The sequence below is a fragment of the Heloderma suspectum genome, chromosome 3 (genome assembly GCF_057233095.1).
Source record: "Heloderma suspectum isolate Gila_16-S chromosome 3, 16-S_ref, whole genome shotgun sequence".
Classification (NCBI taxonomy): Eukaryota; Metazoa; Chordata; class Lepidosauria; order Squamata; family Helodermatidae; genus Heloderma; species Heloderma suspectum.
The window spans coordinates 39020546-39037671 of record NC_139460.1 but is presented as its reverse complement, the minus strand read 5'-3'; the positions used below and the strand labels follow the sequence as shown (position 1 = coordinate 39037671).

The window sequence follows — 17126 nt, the reverse complement described above, 5'->3', positions numbered from 1 at the left end:
ATGACACTATATGCTGATGACACACAGCTCTACCTCTCGTTCAAATCTTCACCACTGTTGGCCATGTTTGGGGACGGTGAGTGGCTGGATGGGGAAGAATAAGCTGAAACTGAACCCTAACAAGACCGAGGTACTTTTAGTGGGAGACAAGAGTAGGTTGGAGGATGTTGACCTGGTGTTGAATGGGGTACGGCTACCCTTGAAAGACCAGGTCCGCAGCCTGGGGGTCATTTTAGACTCCCAGCTGTCCATGGAGGCTCAGCTGTCAGCCGTGAACCGGACAGCGTTGTACCAACTCCATCTGATATGGCAGCTGCGCCCCTACCTTCTCAACCATCTGCTCCCATCAGTAGTACATGCCCTGGTCTCCTCATGTCTAGACGACTGTAATGCGCTCTACCCTTGGTTACCCTTGAAGACGGTTCGAAAGCTGCAGCTGGTGCAGCTCGCGGCAGCTCGTGTGATTAAAGGCAGCCGCCAGCGTGATCACATCACTCCAGTGCTGAAGGAGTTGCACTGGTTACCAGTTGTTGTCCAGGCAAAATTCAAGGTGTTGGTTTTGAACTTTAAAACCCTATGCGGTTCCGGCCCAGCCTATCTTAAGGAGCGCCTACAGCAACACCAGACAGGCCACTTAACAAGATTAGCCTCGGATGGCCTTCTCTCTGTCCCATCAGCCAGGACAGCTAGGCTGGTGAGGACGAGAGAGAGGGCCTTCTCTGTGGTGGCCCCACTCTGTGGAACTCCCTTCCTAGGGAAGTCCGCCATGCCCCCTCTTTAATGAGCGTCCGCCACGCACTGAAAACTTGGTTATTCAGGCAGGCATTTGGGGTGGGTTAGGGTATTTTTAAATAATGTTTTAATGTATAATTTTACTGTTTTAGATTGTACCATTGTACATCGCCAGGTGGCCGGCCAGATGGGCGATTAAGAAATGTAATAAACCAACAAACAAACATGGATACGATTGCATCTTAAGTGTGCATTCATGGAAATAAGGACCATGAAACTTACTTCCAAGGCTAGCATGTTTAGAGTTACAGCCAAACACTGGAATCTTATAAATCTGCTTTAGCTGGCATGGCAGAAACAATAGTTCGCAGCACAGCAGCTAAAAGCACATCAAATGGGGCTAAGCCAGGCATCACACAACCATGTGTTTGCTCCAGTGCTTGTTCTGGAGCCACTGCCAGGTCTTAGGGTGCTGGGCTGCCTGCTCCCAGCAATGCCACGCTTGGTCCTTATATATATATTATAGCTACCTGTGCAGCAGCATCTATAGCTACCACTGAGTCTTCACTCTGCAGTGTTTAACCCTGACGCTATTCACTGCACCGACAGCTCACCATATCTAAAGATACTGTTTTTAAAATGCTTAGGTTTAAATGAGCTGTGGACTGAGGCTATAAGAGTGACCACACAGAATAGGCAATTGTAGGTAAGATCCAAAGAATGCTGTTGGGAGTATTTGTAGAGAAGAGCACAGAACCTAAGCATGTTCTCAAAGTATTTGAATGTTACACATACACATCTTTGTATGGGAATGCATACATATCTCCCTCTTGTGGTCGGAACAGATAGCTAAAACTTAATTCCTAACAACATTACTCCTTCAGCTCAAATATAAGCCTGATTCGTTTTCCACTCTTAGTCCTGGCATTTGTATTTGTAAATGAAAACACATATTTAAATTTTCTGTTTACATATCAGTGTAACATCCTGCCTAAGGTCAAACCCACTACTACTACCCAAGCGTCATGAGAAGTGTCTTGGTATCTTGTTCAGTATCTTGCAAGATAATTAGCTAAGAGAATCCTGGGACAAGAAATGTCTGTATTGTAAATTCAGTCTTATTTTGACAACCGAGCCAATCTAGACTGACTGAAAAAAGCAGTTTACAAATCTCAGTTTATCCAAAGGAGGATGCATTACTTGTGTTACACATTTTAAATTGCAGGTCATGGAAGCTCCCAGGCTGCAGTAAACTAGTCATGTGAAATGGCCTTACTTAATCTCAGAAACGTAATGGGGCACATCTATAATATATTACATGTACTGTTTACACCAATGTGCTATTTCCAGTGTCAAATTGAAACTTGTCCATTTAGACAAGATGGGGTTGCTGCTGGTAGATCGTTCATCTGAGCTTAGAGGTGGTTCTCAACCTATCTTGGATGGGGTTGGACTCCCCGCAAAGCAGGTGTCAAACCTCTTTCAGCCCAAGAGCTGAATTCAATTTTCGATGAGCTTTTGGGGGCTGCATTCCAGCGGTAGGTGGGGCTGAAGGAAAAAGGATGGGGCCAAACTCCTACTGCCAGTAACTAAGCTTTAGGAGAAGCATTCTGATGTCTTATAATGTGGGGGGAAAGGGCAAAAGCTGGGAAACCACTAAATGATCAGTGGTCAGGAGAGGGGGTAGGGGAAGGGCTGGAGCCATTAGAGGAAGGTCCGGATTTGACCCATAGCCTGAGGTTTAGCACTCCTGCCCTAAAGGATCAGGTCCAAAACTGGGGGTACTTTTAGCTCCATGCCTTGTCTTTGGATGCCCAAGGAGTATCTGTGGCACAAAGGGCAGGATCGAACGGTGGCCTTGCATGCATGGCCACTTCCACCATTCCTTGTCCGTCCGCGGCCAGCCCCACCACTTCCAGTCCGCAAGTGGCCCCTACCGCTTGCAGTGGCGATCTAGCACTTCAGGGGGCAAGCCCCGAAATAAGCAGAAACAGTAGGTTTTGGAAGGGGCAGGTTGTGAACCGGGATCAGCAGAGCTGGCCACACGTGCAAGGCCACCGCTGGATCCTGCCCAAAACAACTTTCACAACTACAGCTGATGCACCAGCTGCAACCCCTCCTGAACAAAGATAGCCTGGCCACTGTTATTGTGCTCTGGCAACATCTAAACTGGATCACTGAAGTTTGTTATAAGTGCAGCTGTCTTTGAATATTACTAAGAAACTTCAGTTGGTCCAAACATAGCTGCTAGATTGCTGACTGAACTGACAAACTGAACATATCCTGCCAATTTTTAAACAACTTCAAGGCTGTTTCTGAGTCCAATTCAAAGTGCTTTAAGCCCTGTATGGCTTGGGACTTCCGATATCTGCCTGCTCCCACATGAAGCTTCCCAAATGTTAAGGTTGTCTTCAGAAGCGTTTGTCTGGGAGCCCCTGCCTTCTGAGGTTAGGCAGGTAGTGACCAGGCAAAGGGCCTTCTCAGTTGTGGCACCCAGCTTATGGAACGTTCTCCAAAAGAGGCTTGCTTGATGCCTCTTTGCAAAAATGAATAATGCTTTTAATAAAAATGCTGCTTACCTTTAATGAGATTTTTTTGTGTGAAATACATTATCATGTTTAAAACTTCAAAATTTCATTCCATTGCAGCTTAGCAAGCATAATGAAAAAATGGATTGTGTCTTTTTGCTAAAAAAAAGAAAAAAGAAAAAAGCCTTAAGTAAACTACTTAATATTTGGCAGTGGGTTTTGTCTTCAACTTTTCTGGGAAATTTATATCACCTCAGCTGTACATCCACTTATTCTCTGAACCATAATTTTTTCTACTGTCCTCTCATAAAAATATTTACAATAGAGCTCTGTTATTGTTGTTGTTGTTACCTTCTCATGGCATCCAACTGGGATATAGTAAATGTAGCATTTGTGTAATACCCCAACACAAAAAGGCAAGGCAAGCTAAGCATTAACCATGTGACCTCAACACTCGGTGCTCTGTCATTGCCACTTGAAATGTGTATCAGCAGTGTCACCTGAATTAATTTACAGAATGAAATGCTTGCTGACACAGGCACAGAATACTTCCTGTCCATAGACACAGTGAAAAGAAACACAACTTCTGTCATAATCCAGAACTACTTGCTACAGCTACATGAGAAAACAAAAGATCATGTAAAATCTGCACACTTGTTAAAACACACACACACACCTGCCTGTTTTTAATGTTTTAAATTCAGGCACTGTAGTTTTGTTGCACCATTTTGTTTTTCTTTTGTTTTGTAAGAAGCACGTTAGTGTGCTGCCCCCAAGTGGCATTAAAAACTGAAGCTAAAAGTTGTGGAATTGGGATGAATGATAACAGCAGACTATGTCTTGTCTAGGCCACTAACTGTGTCAACATTAATACTGGGGAAAGGCACTGAAAATGCTGCTTTTCTCTCTCTGTCTCTTATTCTGTACACCAATGATGTTTCTTGTAGCAGTGTGGAAATCAATAGCTAGCAGCTAGGAAAGCATTTCTGCTTGTTGTCCACTAAATTGTCAGAGCTGACTCAAAAATGTCCGTTTAAGAAGGAAAAAAGCACAAAAATTTGGCTCACACACCTTTCTTTTTTGTATCATCAAAATACAAGGGAGAGCACAGTTACATTCATAGTGGGCCCTATGATTGTTGCAGTCTCTTGTCCCCCTGTGCTTTGTTCAACATCCAACATTTCAGAATGGAAATGTAAAGCCTAAGTTGAAAGAATCACACTCTTATTATAATGTATTATCTAGAACATATATCACTATTTTCCTTGTTTGAGAATAAGGAGACTGGAGTCTCCATTTCTGTTTTCTAGATTTGTCGTTCAGGACAGGATCTGAAGCTCTTTTTCCTTTTGCATCTAACAAACATGACCATGTAGGGTGTACGAATTCACCATGTGTACTCCAAGGAGGTAGAGCTCTAGTTCTAATTCAGTGCAACCCTACATTAAGAGAGTTGCTTACAAATTAATTAGAACTGCAATCAACTCAAAAATTCTCCATAAGTCTGCTCTTATGTTTTACAGATCTTTTGACCTACTGCAAAAGCCTCCCTGAACTGCCATGGATCACTCATTTATTAGGGCTGCAAGGGGTAAATCAATTAATCAATTAAGAATGTTTAAAAATTTTATAAACGTATAATACTACAAAGATAACTCTTGAAAAGCTGCAGTTGATTACAAAATAAAAAAATAAGATAAAACATATAAAGCTTAGAATCATGGAAGGGGCCTACAAGGCCATTGAGTCCAACCTCCTGCTCAATGCAGGAATCCAAGTCAGAGCATCAATCCAAGTCAGAGCATCAATGCATCAGAGATATACTTCTAACAACCGTCTCATAATAAGATTATCTAACAAAAACAAAGGAATAGCACTGAATGCTAGACACCTCTGCAGAACAGAATGTATTTCCACCCTCAGATTTTCTTCCAGTAGATTAAAAAAAAATCCCAGAACTGTATCGTATCAAAAATAATTTGAAAATCTTAAAAATCTGCTGCCCAATTAATTGGAGACTCTTCAGTTGATCAGAATGTTCTTAATCTTAATTGGAGGTGCTATTTTAGTCAATTAAGGCTATAATCCTATACCCAGTTTCCAGGAAGTAAGCCCCACCGAACTCAATGGAACTTACTTTTGAGTAGACATTTATAGAATTGTGCAGTAAAAATGTTATTATTCTTATACAGAAATTGCTATGCCTGTTTAGACAGAAAAAAGTCCTACAACTTCCAGCATTCCCCAGCCAGCCATGCTGGTGGTCTAAACATGCACAGTATTGCACCCTAAGAAAAGTTAAATCAATTAAAACCGGGCAGTTGATTTCAATTATTTTATCATTAATAAAATTATTTTTTATACAAGTACTAAAAAAACTGAGGATGGCAAGTGCCATCTTAAAAGGGGTATCCCTTCCTTCATATGAGAGGGAAAATGGCTCTTCATAAATGTGTATCATTTGAAAACAAAGAAATTATGTTAATTGAATGACAGCCTTATCATTTATGCATGTGGTCCGCAGTTTATGTATCCTCAAGCAACACCATTGTAAATGCCTTTTGCCTGTACTCCATGTTCCTTCTGTGTTTCATATTCTCTGGAGCACACCAACGGTCAAGACCCTGGTGGGTGGCTGGAATGCTGCAATCACTGGGGCATTAGATCGGGTGGTTCGGAAACGCCCTCTCCCCCTGAACAGGACTTAGACCGCACCATGGTTCAATCCGCAGTTGCGAGCTCTGAAACAGGAGGTGAGACAGCTAGAGCACTGGTGGCGGAAGTCTCGCTCCAAAGACAATCAGACACAGGCTGGAGCTGTATCTTCAGCCTATCACGTGGCGGTGAAGGAAGCAAAAAAGGAATATTATGCTGCCTCTATCGCGACTGCAGAGTGCTGTCCCAGGAGGCTGTTCCAAGTGGTCCGGAGCCTGGTTGGTCCAGTGGCTCCAGAACTGCTGGAGCATTCTAAGGCCTCCTGTGAGGCCTTGGCAAGGCACTTTGTGGATAAAATTGATCGGATTAGGAGTGTTATTCCATGCGCTGTGGATACAGTTAGTGAGCAAGAGGTGGTCTGTGGCAAACCAGTTTTGTGGGATAGGTTCCAGCTTCTTCCTTCTGATGAGGTGCTTTCATCTGTAAGGCTGACCATTGCCCATGGGCCGACCCTTGCCCATCTTGGCTCATTATGAGCTGCAGAGAGAGACTGGGTGAGGGGATCAGGGTGGTGGTAAATGCCTCCCTTGAGGAGGGAGTGATGCCATCAGCTCTCAAGGAGGCAGTGATAAGACCACTTTTTAAAAAGCCCTCCTTGGATCCCCATGTTCTGAACAACTTTCGCCCAGTCTCGAATCTGCCATTTTTGGGCAAGGCGATTGAGTGGGTGGTGGCGATGCAGTTGAAGGCACACTTGGAAGAAGCCAATTATCTAGATCCATTTCAGTTGGGCTTCAGGCTTGGGCATGGGACAGAAAAGGCTTTGGTCGCTTTGGTGGATGATATGAGGAACACTCTGGATAGGGGCGAATGCTCCTTCCTTGTTCTCCTTGACCTCTTAGCAGCTTTTGATACTGTTGAACACGGTATCCTCCAGGACCACCTGGAGGGCTTGGGCACTGGAGACACTGTATTATGGTGTTTCTGGTCCTTCCTCTCCAGTAGGTACCAGAGGGTAGCACTGGGAGAGGCGGTTTCGGACCCGTGGCCACTCACTTTTGGGGCGCCACAGGGTTCCATCCTCTCCCTGATGCTATTTAACATCTATGTGAAGCCGCTGGGGGCTATCATCAGGAGGTTTGGGGTGCGGTGTCATCAATATGTGGATGATATGTTCAAATGTTCACCAAGGTTGGCTGTAGAATCTCTGTCCAAATGTCTGGAGACAGTGAGTGTTTTTAATGTAGAATGTTTTTAATGTTTTTAATGTAGAATCTTACTGTTTTAAACTGTTTCTATTGTTGTACATCGCCCAGAGTGGCTGGATGACCAGCCAGATGGGCGATTAATTAAATAAATAAATAAATAAATAAATAAAATAAAAAATAAAAAAACAGGAATTGATGATAAGAAAAAATAGCTAATCATTTAAACTCTACTGACTTATTTTCACAAGGTATTAATGTAAATTTTCTTTGCCAAAGACTAACACAACAATGCAGATTGGTCACCATTACATAATACTACTATTACTCAACATTATATTACATAAGAACATTACTGAGCACTTGTTAAGCCGGAAGTAAGATTGTTAACAACAAAGCCTACTAACATTATACAACATCGCCTGTCCTGGCCTGCATTTTATGTAAAAGCACAGACTTTTTATTCATATTTGTAATCTTTAAAATTACATTGGACCAAAACCAGAATATTTTAAATTCCTTCCCCTCCTTTCTAATTTGATTGTATAGCTTGTGTGTGAACAACTATTTTATCAATGTGCTGCCTAACCATCTTGTCTAGGGACTTACAGACCAATTCATACCTCAATCAAATTGACATTCTTTGAGTGTACTTAAACCATTTAGTCTCCCAGATTTCAGTAGAACTGCATCAACTGAGATCTCAGTAACTCAGGTTAGCTGGAACATGGATAAGCCTATAAGAATCTTTGAAGCAAGTTTCTATCTTCCTAGTTTTTGTAGGGCACAACGTCTTCATGTTGCTTTCCCCCAAAACAACCTCCTGAACTACTAGGTGAAGAAACTATCCACTCTTAAGTGTAGGAAAGTTAGGCACATGGATAAATCAGACTTCTAATACGCCAATCAACCACTATTATCCATGAAAACTCCTTCTTCAAAGGCAACACACCTCTGAACGTGCTGGAGATAGCTCATGCATTCATGTACTGCCAAGGGTTCTTCAATCAGAGGGAATGTTCAAGCATGGAATTCCCCACCTGTTCGCTGAAGTGGTGAAATCCCATAAGGACTGTATTCATGATTTTCCTAGACAATAGATTGTACCTTAAAGCTGTCATTAGTTCTGTGGCTAAAGGGGTGTAGCGGTAGTTACAGCTGGCTATCCAAGCTCCCTTTCTGTATTTTAGGAGCATAGGAAAGACACCTGGCATTTATAGGGCAGCATGAGGGGAAGGAGCAGCATGATAAGAAAAAAGACACTCAGGCATTTGCTCTGGCATGTGAGTGAACTTCTCCTGGACTTTTATTAACAAAGCCGGCATAAATCATTTTGGGGAAGTTGAAGCTCTTTTTGCTCTCTTATATACAGCTTTAGAAATGTATTTCTTACTATAGCTTCCTTCTAATATTTAGGGTGCATCTGTTAATTGATTGCGAACTAAAATAGATGTGCTGGAAACATCCGTTTTCAAAATGCAGGTGCTTTTTTGGTAGGTTCATCATGCAGCCCTGATTGTATGAACTGCAATGAAGATAAGCAGGTATGAGATAGTCACCAGTATGTGGTTACTTGGAGGAAATGCATATGTGTTAGGAACTATATCCATCCCCTTCAAAACAGCTGCCTGGAAATGCTTGTACAATTGTTAGGGTTGTTTCATGTCTTCTAAATGGTTTATAATGGTAGGGGGCAATGCAAAAAAAACAAAACAAAAGCTGTATTCATTCCTGTTTGTTACCCTGACTCTCAAAGCCTAAATCTTTAAGATTTAACCTTTACCCGCCCATATTTTGGCCACCTAATGCGAAGAGAAAACTCTCTGGAAAAGACCCTGATGCTGGAAAAGACTGAAGGCAAAAGGAGAAGGGGACGGCAGAGGATGAGATGGCTAGATAGCATCACCGATGCAATGAATATGAACTTGAGCACGCTCCGGGAGAGAGCGCAGGACAGGAAGGCCTGGCGTGCTATGGTCCATGGGGTCACGAAGAGTCGGACACAACTGAACGACTGAACAACAACAAATACCTCAAAGGCTCACCAAGGGAGTGAGAAAGTTTAATTCTAGCAGAGGGCTCTCCACTGATGGGCAAGGAGAGAGACATGTTAACATCCTACTGAGTGAAGAATCATAAGGGTTGTAAAAAGTTACAACAAGCATGACTGGACCTTGAGCATAATTTGCATAACAGGCAGCAGTGTGACTCATGTTTGAAGAACTGACTCTGTTTTTATTAGGGTCAGCCATGAAGAATGCTCTTTGGGCCATCTCTTTTCACACCCTATCACCATTTCCTAGCTTCAAAATATAGGAAAGAAGAAAATTTGATACTTTGGAAAAGAGAACTTCCAAAAGAGAATATGGTTCAGTTTCAACACTGCTTCCAGCTTGATCCTGCTTCCAGATTGACCTTGAACTTTCTAACTTCAGTTCCCTGGAACTGGAACCTCTTCTCAAATCAAATGAAAGGCTGTCCTTTGCAGCCACCATGAATGGGTTCATGCTGAAGCATGACTGAGCCACAATTGTCCTATTTTCATAGCCATCCTCTGATAGTTGGGTTTCCAGGTATAGAATGCAAGCTGTTTCCATTGCAGGGCACTTGGCCACGCTATACCCTTTAGGCTTCAAGAGGTCAGAGTGACCTCTGCCCAAACCTCTTCATAATGCAGGCAAAAGCAGTCAGGTCAAAACAGCCACCACTGCCCACCAATCTAATGAAGCAGTAATCAATCAGAGGTTAATTTTTCATTCTATGTGCTTAAAGTCTGAGGACTAATATACACGTAGTATCCAACAGAAGGGAAAAGTGTATTCCTGCCATTTCCAGGAATATATTCAAGCGTGGACATAATATTATTGGGGAAATGTTATTGAGGATCACCCATAAAGATATGAAAAATTGATACTCTCTTATACATCTCTGGGCAATGAGGAGAGGTACATGCATCTCCTAGCTGTAAGTTCCCCTATTTGAATGCTGCACTTTGTGGAGAGTAGTGGTATATTTCACCACTTCCCACAATGTGCAGGCTGCCATGGTTAAGAAATATATTACAGCCTGCCCTTACATGGCATCCTGCCCTTAACCGTTATCTCAAATCAAGAGAAAATGAGACCAACTATCGTGCTCTTATGTTACAGGTTGTAGCTGCTAATATTTATTTGTAGCTGCCCTTTAGAGTAGAAATTTCCCAAGGCAGCTTCCAGAATATACATTTACGATATATAAGCAACTGTAACATGCTAAAACCATAAAACACCATAATATTTAATTAATAACTAATAATAACCAGCAATAACACTGAAACAGTTAGCCAGATAGGAAAATAAGTTCAAATAAACAATTATGGCTAAAACCACATCATATATACAGCAACCCAATAAAATCCTTATTTAAGAGGAAGTCATAGTATAGAAATGGGTCTTTAGGGTCTCTTTAAAGGCCTGCAGTGATGGGGCTTGGTGTACCTCACCTAGAACAGTTGTTCACCTATGGCAGAGGTGGGTAACTTATGGTCCTCCAGATGTTTTGCCCAACTCCCATCATTCCTTACTATTGTCTATGTTGACTAGGGCTGATGGGAGTTGTAAGCCAAAACATCTGCAGGGCCACAAGTTGCCCACCCCCTAACCTATAGTGACAGATAAAGAATACTCCTCTATATCCTTTTCACCCATTTCAAGGCCAAGCAGATATTAAACATGGCCTGCAATCTTATGTATCCTTTTCCAAGTAATAATGAATAAGACCTGAATGCATATCCTGTAGCAAAGAGTGAAGGGCAAGAGTCCAACACAAAATCAAGCGTGCTTGAGGCTGTCAATCTCAATTGGCCTAACTATGCCTAAGAATTGGCCTAACTTAGATCAGTGTTGAATTGTGGCCCCGATACACAATTCCTGGTTGGACCTTTGACCCAAAATACCTTTAAAAAGAGCTAGGCTTTAGAAATAAATGTGTATTTGTGCTCAGGTATTTCAACATATTTATAAGAACCTGTTCAAGAAAAACATTATGTTGGGGCCTATTGATGGCTAGTCATTGTAAGAAAATATACATAGGCCAAGTTTTAATGATCGGTCACTCGTCTATTTTAAAATTTATAATCCATTGATTTCTGAAGAAGTTTGCAATATAGAATGAATAATTACAATATGCAGAGAAAAATATTAAATCACCAATAAAATAACAGAATGTAGTCACTATCTGAAACAAACAAACCAACAGCAACAGCCAAAATCCTATAACCCACCAGGGAGCCAAGAGACTTCCTAAACATGAAAGGTTTTCATAAACCCTTTAAAAGCCAGGTGTGAGTCAGCCAGGAGAGCTTTCCTGGGAATTCCAAAGGTGGCACACCACAACAGAGAAGGTCAGTTATCCTAAGTTGAGTACCTGCACAGCAGATTGTAAGGCACAACAGGAAAATATACATCCTTTTAAAATAAAGTATGAAAACAAAACACTAATTAACTGACCTGCAGTGTTCTAGAGCAGCTGTCCCCAACATGGAACCATCCAGATGTTTGGACTACAATTCCCATCAGCCCCACAAGCATGGCAAATGGCCAAGGATGATGGGAAATATATCCTGGTGCCAACATTTGGAGGGCACCAGGATGGGGAAGGCTGTTGTAGAGAATGATAAATAATGTCTAATCTGGTACCTCTGTGCTATACACTAGTGCATTTTAATCCACAAATAAATATTGCATAAAGCCAGCATGCTTATTTTAGATCATAAGCCTCCTGAATACTATAGTACTTGGGTTGGAAGAACAGAAGTGCTTCACACATAGTGCTTTGAGAGAATACCTTGGGGCTACCACTTGAATTAGGGACAAGCTACAGAAAGTGCGCCTAATTCTAAGAAGGACAGCAATCAGCTCTATCTAAAATTATTTCTAGGCCGCCTTAAATTGTGGAATCCTTTCTGTTGCTCCTTGTAGGCAACACAAGGTTTACTCTAAAACTCTTCTATATAATAATCTACGTTGGGGGCAGGCGGGTGGGCTAAAGGATGGTTCAAATGTTACATATTTCCAACAGAGGAGGCAATTCTGTGAAGGAAGAAGAGTGAATCCCCCTGTCTATGGGACTACAGAAGAAAAAAAACACACCATTTATTTTGGAAGGAGTTCACATTGTCATTTCTGCTCCCCCTCCCCGTTGTTTTCAGTCCAGGTGCTAAGAGAATGCTAATAGGCTTGGTCATGTCAAATGAAAAACCTGGTGAACAGGAAATGTTGGAAAACTGATATACCCTGTCTAATTGTTCACTGGGGTAGAAATGAAGGAATGGGGAGGCAAATCAGGGTCACGCCTGCTGGCCCCAGCACAAACCTCCACACATTTATTAATTTATTTGTTATATTACATTCCAAGAGTTCTATATGCACACAAGCTATGTTTGTAGGGCTGAACACATGTTGGTTTCCATACACATTAACCATGCGCTCCATTTTTTCAGGGTACAGATTGGAGTTATAGGTGTTCATGTGTAGGCTCTATGCCAGGCTTTCCCAACCTGATGCCCTCCATATATTTTGGACTACAATTCTCATAATCACTAACCCTTACCTGTGTTGGCTGGGGCTGATGGGACTTGTAGTCTGAAGCAGCTGGAGAGCACCACATTGGGGAAAGGCTGCTCTATGCACAAGTTCCCATAAATATGGGAACTGGGCCAGCAGACATATCCCCAATTCCACATCCCCCGCCCCACACTTGTACGTTCCTACCCAAAATGAAAACTTGAACATGACTATAGAGATAAAGAAATAGGCAGTGAGGAAGAGATCAAAGGGATACTGGAAACAAAGGAATAAAGCTGGGGGAAAAGGAGGGAAATAAATATATATTCTACAAGAAAGGAAGGCAGACAGGCAAAATAAGATGATTCCTAGCAGAAATGCATTTATAACATCACATATAGTCAGCAGCACTGTCCTGAAGAAAAGCTGATTCAGATGTAATGAAGTTTTGGAGAAACAGGTCACACCCAAGTCACTTGACCTAAAGCACGGTAAGAAAAGGGTACGGTTAAAAACAGTGCGTCATACATACATTTAGCTTGGTATTAAAAAGAGCCTGTGTTTCAGGAAACATAGAAGATGAGCTCTGAATATGCCTCAGAAGTCTGAGCCAGAAATGTGAAACTACTAGGAAATACTGACGTTTCTCATCAGGCATTTTGCATTTTAAAATATTTTTTGCCCCTGATTCAGTGTCCTGTGAAGATCACATCTGCCACCATTTCAAACATTTGGGTATGGTGGCTTTATTTTCATAATCATGACTAAAGATGCCATAGCTATTCTACTTAACCATGTACTTAAATAGGATTCCGGAATGTACATTAATTTGATTTTAATTTTTGGTCGAGTAATATATTTGATTAATTAACAGGAAAAAATAGCTCCACAATGGAAAAAAAAAGGATTCTTGGCACAATGTTTGTAGAACTTCCCAATTAACATCTCCTCTCTGTCTCTGTCTCTCTCAATCTCTCTCTCTCTCTCTCTCTGAAACAAGGCATCTCACAAGTTCAACTGATCAAAAACTGCTTTCACCAAATTACTTTAATTTAACTTCATATTTCACTATGTCTTCCATTGAAATCCACTGTAATTCTTGTTAAGATATTCAAACTACTTGAAGGTTAAACTAAGTCATTTACAGCAAACATTTTCTAGCTCCAGTGCAGAACAGGAATTTAAAGTATGCATTTCAGAAGTATTTCTGTTAATTTGTGGATAAGTAAGAAGCACCAACTTGATAAAGAAAGAACTTACACATCCTACCTATGTAAGATTTCAAATAATATACTGTAGTAATTAAAAGTAGAATCTTGCTGTTCTTGTTCAACCACAAACACTGTAACAGCCTCAACTTTCTTTAAAAACTTCAAATGCCAAACACATACTATATGAAGCCAAAATATTATTTTTCAATTGTGTACACGTTTTCAAAATAATTGCATAGGGACAGGGGACAGACCCAATTTGTACTACCACATACTCTGCTATGTTACAAAATTTTGGATTTGCAAGAGACTGATATTTTTTAAGATCTTGAATTTAGTCCACAGTTTTATCAAACACAAACAAAAATGTTAAGAATATGCAGCAGTAACTTGCTGACATGTCCTACCTGGAAAGAGAGAAGGTCTTTTCTTAGGGCGTCTTGGGTGGATAGGTTCTAAATTCCTAATATTTCTTTGATACTTTCCTTTAATGTCATTTCCTAGGAGGAGTTCTGATGGTAGACTACTTCGTCTCAATTTATAATCATTCCGGTATGAATTCAGTTTACACTTAGTCCTAGAGTGCAGATTATTGTCATCAATTGCCATTGTAGCAGATATGTTAGTAAGGCTACACAAAAGGTACAAAGAGGACAGTGCAAAAATGAAGGAAGCTGAGCTTCAAATCAATCAAATCTCTTCTACCGATGGAAAACAGTCACCAACCATTTTTTATGTTCTCATGCTTAGACCAGCACTTGTTTGGTAAGTTTAGTACGTGGAAAGGCGTGGGCAAAACAGGTGTAGAATTACTATGAAGTCCCTCCTTTCAAACATCAAACAGCTCAGAGGAGGAGGTATAACAAAACCATTAAAGCTAGCAGAGTCTTGTGGATGACTGGAGAGTTTACTCATCAACTTCCATTGCACAGAATAAAAGAATAGATTATATGGGCTACTGTAATTCCTGTTTCACTGTTGGTGCTTCTTGCTTCAGTCCACTAAAAATCCACTGAAAACCAAACTAAGCAAATGTTGCTACTTTATTAAATAAATTAATATTCTAATTTTCTATAAAATAAGCATGTCTGAGTAAATTTGGTACACTACAAATTATTATGTGCTATTGTTTGGCTGGAAATGAGGCTATGGAAAAATAGTGTTTGCTTCAAAACTCTTAACTGTTTTGACACAACTACACAAGTGAATTTACAGACAGAGGAATAAGACGTTTGTAACAGAAATCAAGCATGTAACACTGGGACGGAAGTACATTGAAACAAAAAGCTTAGTGATCCATGAAGTCCAGGGCTACAATGCTGCAAAGTTATGTTGCTTAAATCCTAACTGTGAGCAGGACTGCAGACCCTATGTGTACTAGAATTACATGCCCACCTTTTGCTGTTATATGGTTTTTATTCTAATATCCATTTGCATTGCACACTTTCCACAGCTATAAATACTAAGGTTGGAATTACTGTGTAGCTACTGCCTTAGTTGGCATCAGAAAGGTGGTATTGAAATACGGTAAGAAATAAAGAAACAGCAGAATTAAGCTATGACAGGCCAGTTGATATTAAGGTTCCATCAGTTAATGCATCTTCAATAACAGCTCAGAAAAAGAGAACATTACATTTTATAAAACAAAAGGCAATAGATCTAATAAAACAACAAACCTCATTTCTAATACTGGATTAGTCTCCAATTTGGGGGTTTAATTCCTTCATCTGCAACAGCACTATGGTGAATAGAATTAAGATCTTATATTTGCATATAAAAGCTTATCTGCACCGCTCCCATACTTCAAACCAAATTTCATGTGAATGTAAGAAGCATTTTATGTGCAGGTACTGCAAAAGGCAAGGAATTCACGTAGTCTCTACATTATAAAACTTAATTCATGTTAACAGACTGGATTGTTCAAAAGCTCACAAAATGTGTATGGACAGAAATCTCATATTAACTCATACAGGACCATACTGTTTCACCATTGTTTTAGTCTTTTCTTCGTTGACCTTCCTGCATAGTCAACAAACTCTCTAGATGCCCTTAGGTAAGTTCCTGTGTCAGTTAACTGAAGCACAGGTGGCAAAGTTTCAAGAAGCTTTATTTACACAGCTAAAACTTGTATGACAAGTGCTGCATACCTCTGGCACCCTGCTTTGCCTGAGCAATTCTCCTATCTTCCTACGTCCTGTTCTTCCAACCCAGCTTCCTGTCCTCTCAGACTACATTTCTCAACATGCAGGGATCTCCAGCCCTGTTTACAGGCAATATTGAGGGGGGAAAAACACATATCACACTCTCAAAATTCACTTCCCCACCTCACATGTTTAATTTTTAGATGTAAATTACTTTACACACTAAAATGACAGCTTACACATCTTCATGGGTTTTTATAGCATCATGGTTGGTTATTAGTGTCTGGGATTAAATTCCATGGAGTTGATTATATATTTTTTTAGTTTTCATTTGATCTGTTTACATTGATTTTGAAATACTGCTACATGACCCAGACCGTCAAGACAGAATGGGCTATCATTTAAATGAATATAAATTATTTTTTAAAATAATCTAGTTTCTGAATGTTTGGGTTTGAAGTTTACCAGTCTTCTACAAACCATTCACCAACACGCCCGGGGCAATTGTGTTTTTCACCTTGGACATCCTAAGAATGTCCAGGGGCCAGATGACTGTGTGCTGTGAAACTTACAGCCTGATTCATACAGAGTTCGATGTGCCTAATTATTCATAGAGCTGGCTGCTAGCAAAGCAGCAGAAGCAGCAGGAAGTGTACTTGCTCACTGGAAAAGGAAAGGCACTCTGCATATGCTTAAACACAGTTTTTCTATATTCCCATGGGCTAGTAGAAAGCCTAGACACGGTTCCCCACCAAGGTAGGCATAACTGGGATAAAATACACACATGTGCCATGAATCATATACCAGAACATGACAAAAAACATATTATGAAAAAACTAAAACCTCAGAAAATGTTACTTCTTAAAATCTTGGCTATACAGCAGTGGAGATACATGGCTGGTTTGGATGTAACAGCCAATCTATTCTTTTGTATTTGGGTCTGAGGCTGGATCTACGCTTACCGCCTTTTTTCGCTTCCAATGAAGTTTCACCGCCCGCCTTTCACACTATGCAGTAGCCGCCTCGAATTGGAACCGGAATTTCCCACTTCTGTGCCCCCACTTTCAATACCCTAATATCCTGGTATATCCCCTTAATGTGCTCTGATTTT

At 40.8% G+C, this 17126-nt stretch overlaps 1 protein-coding gene across 1 annotated transcript in view; it reads right to left on the bottom strand.

Annotated features, from left to right (window-relative positions):
• The window catches only part of FRY (FRY microtubule binding protein), a 261267-nt gene extending 246784 nt beyond the window's left edge, over window positions 1–14483 (bottom strand). The window contains exon 1 of the mRNA XM_084842986.1: window positions 14282–14483. Within this exon, the coding sequence (XP_084699112.1) occupies window positions 14282–14483 (202 nt within the window). The remainder of the gene's footprint in view (window positions 1–14281) is intronic.
• Between the last annotated feature and the right edge of the window lie 2643 nt (window positions 14484–17126).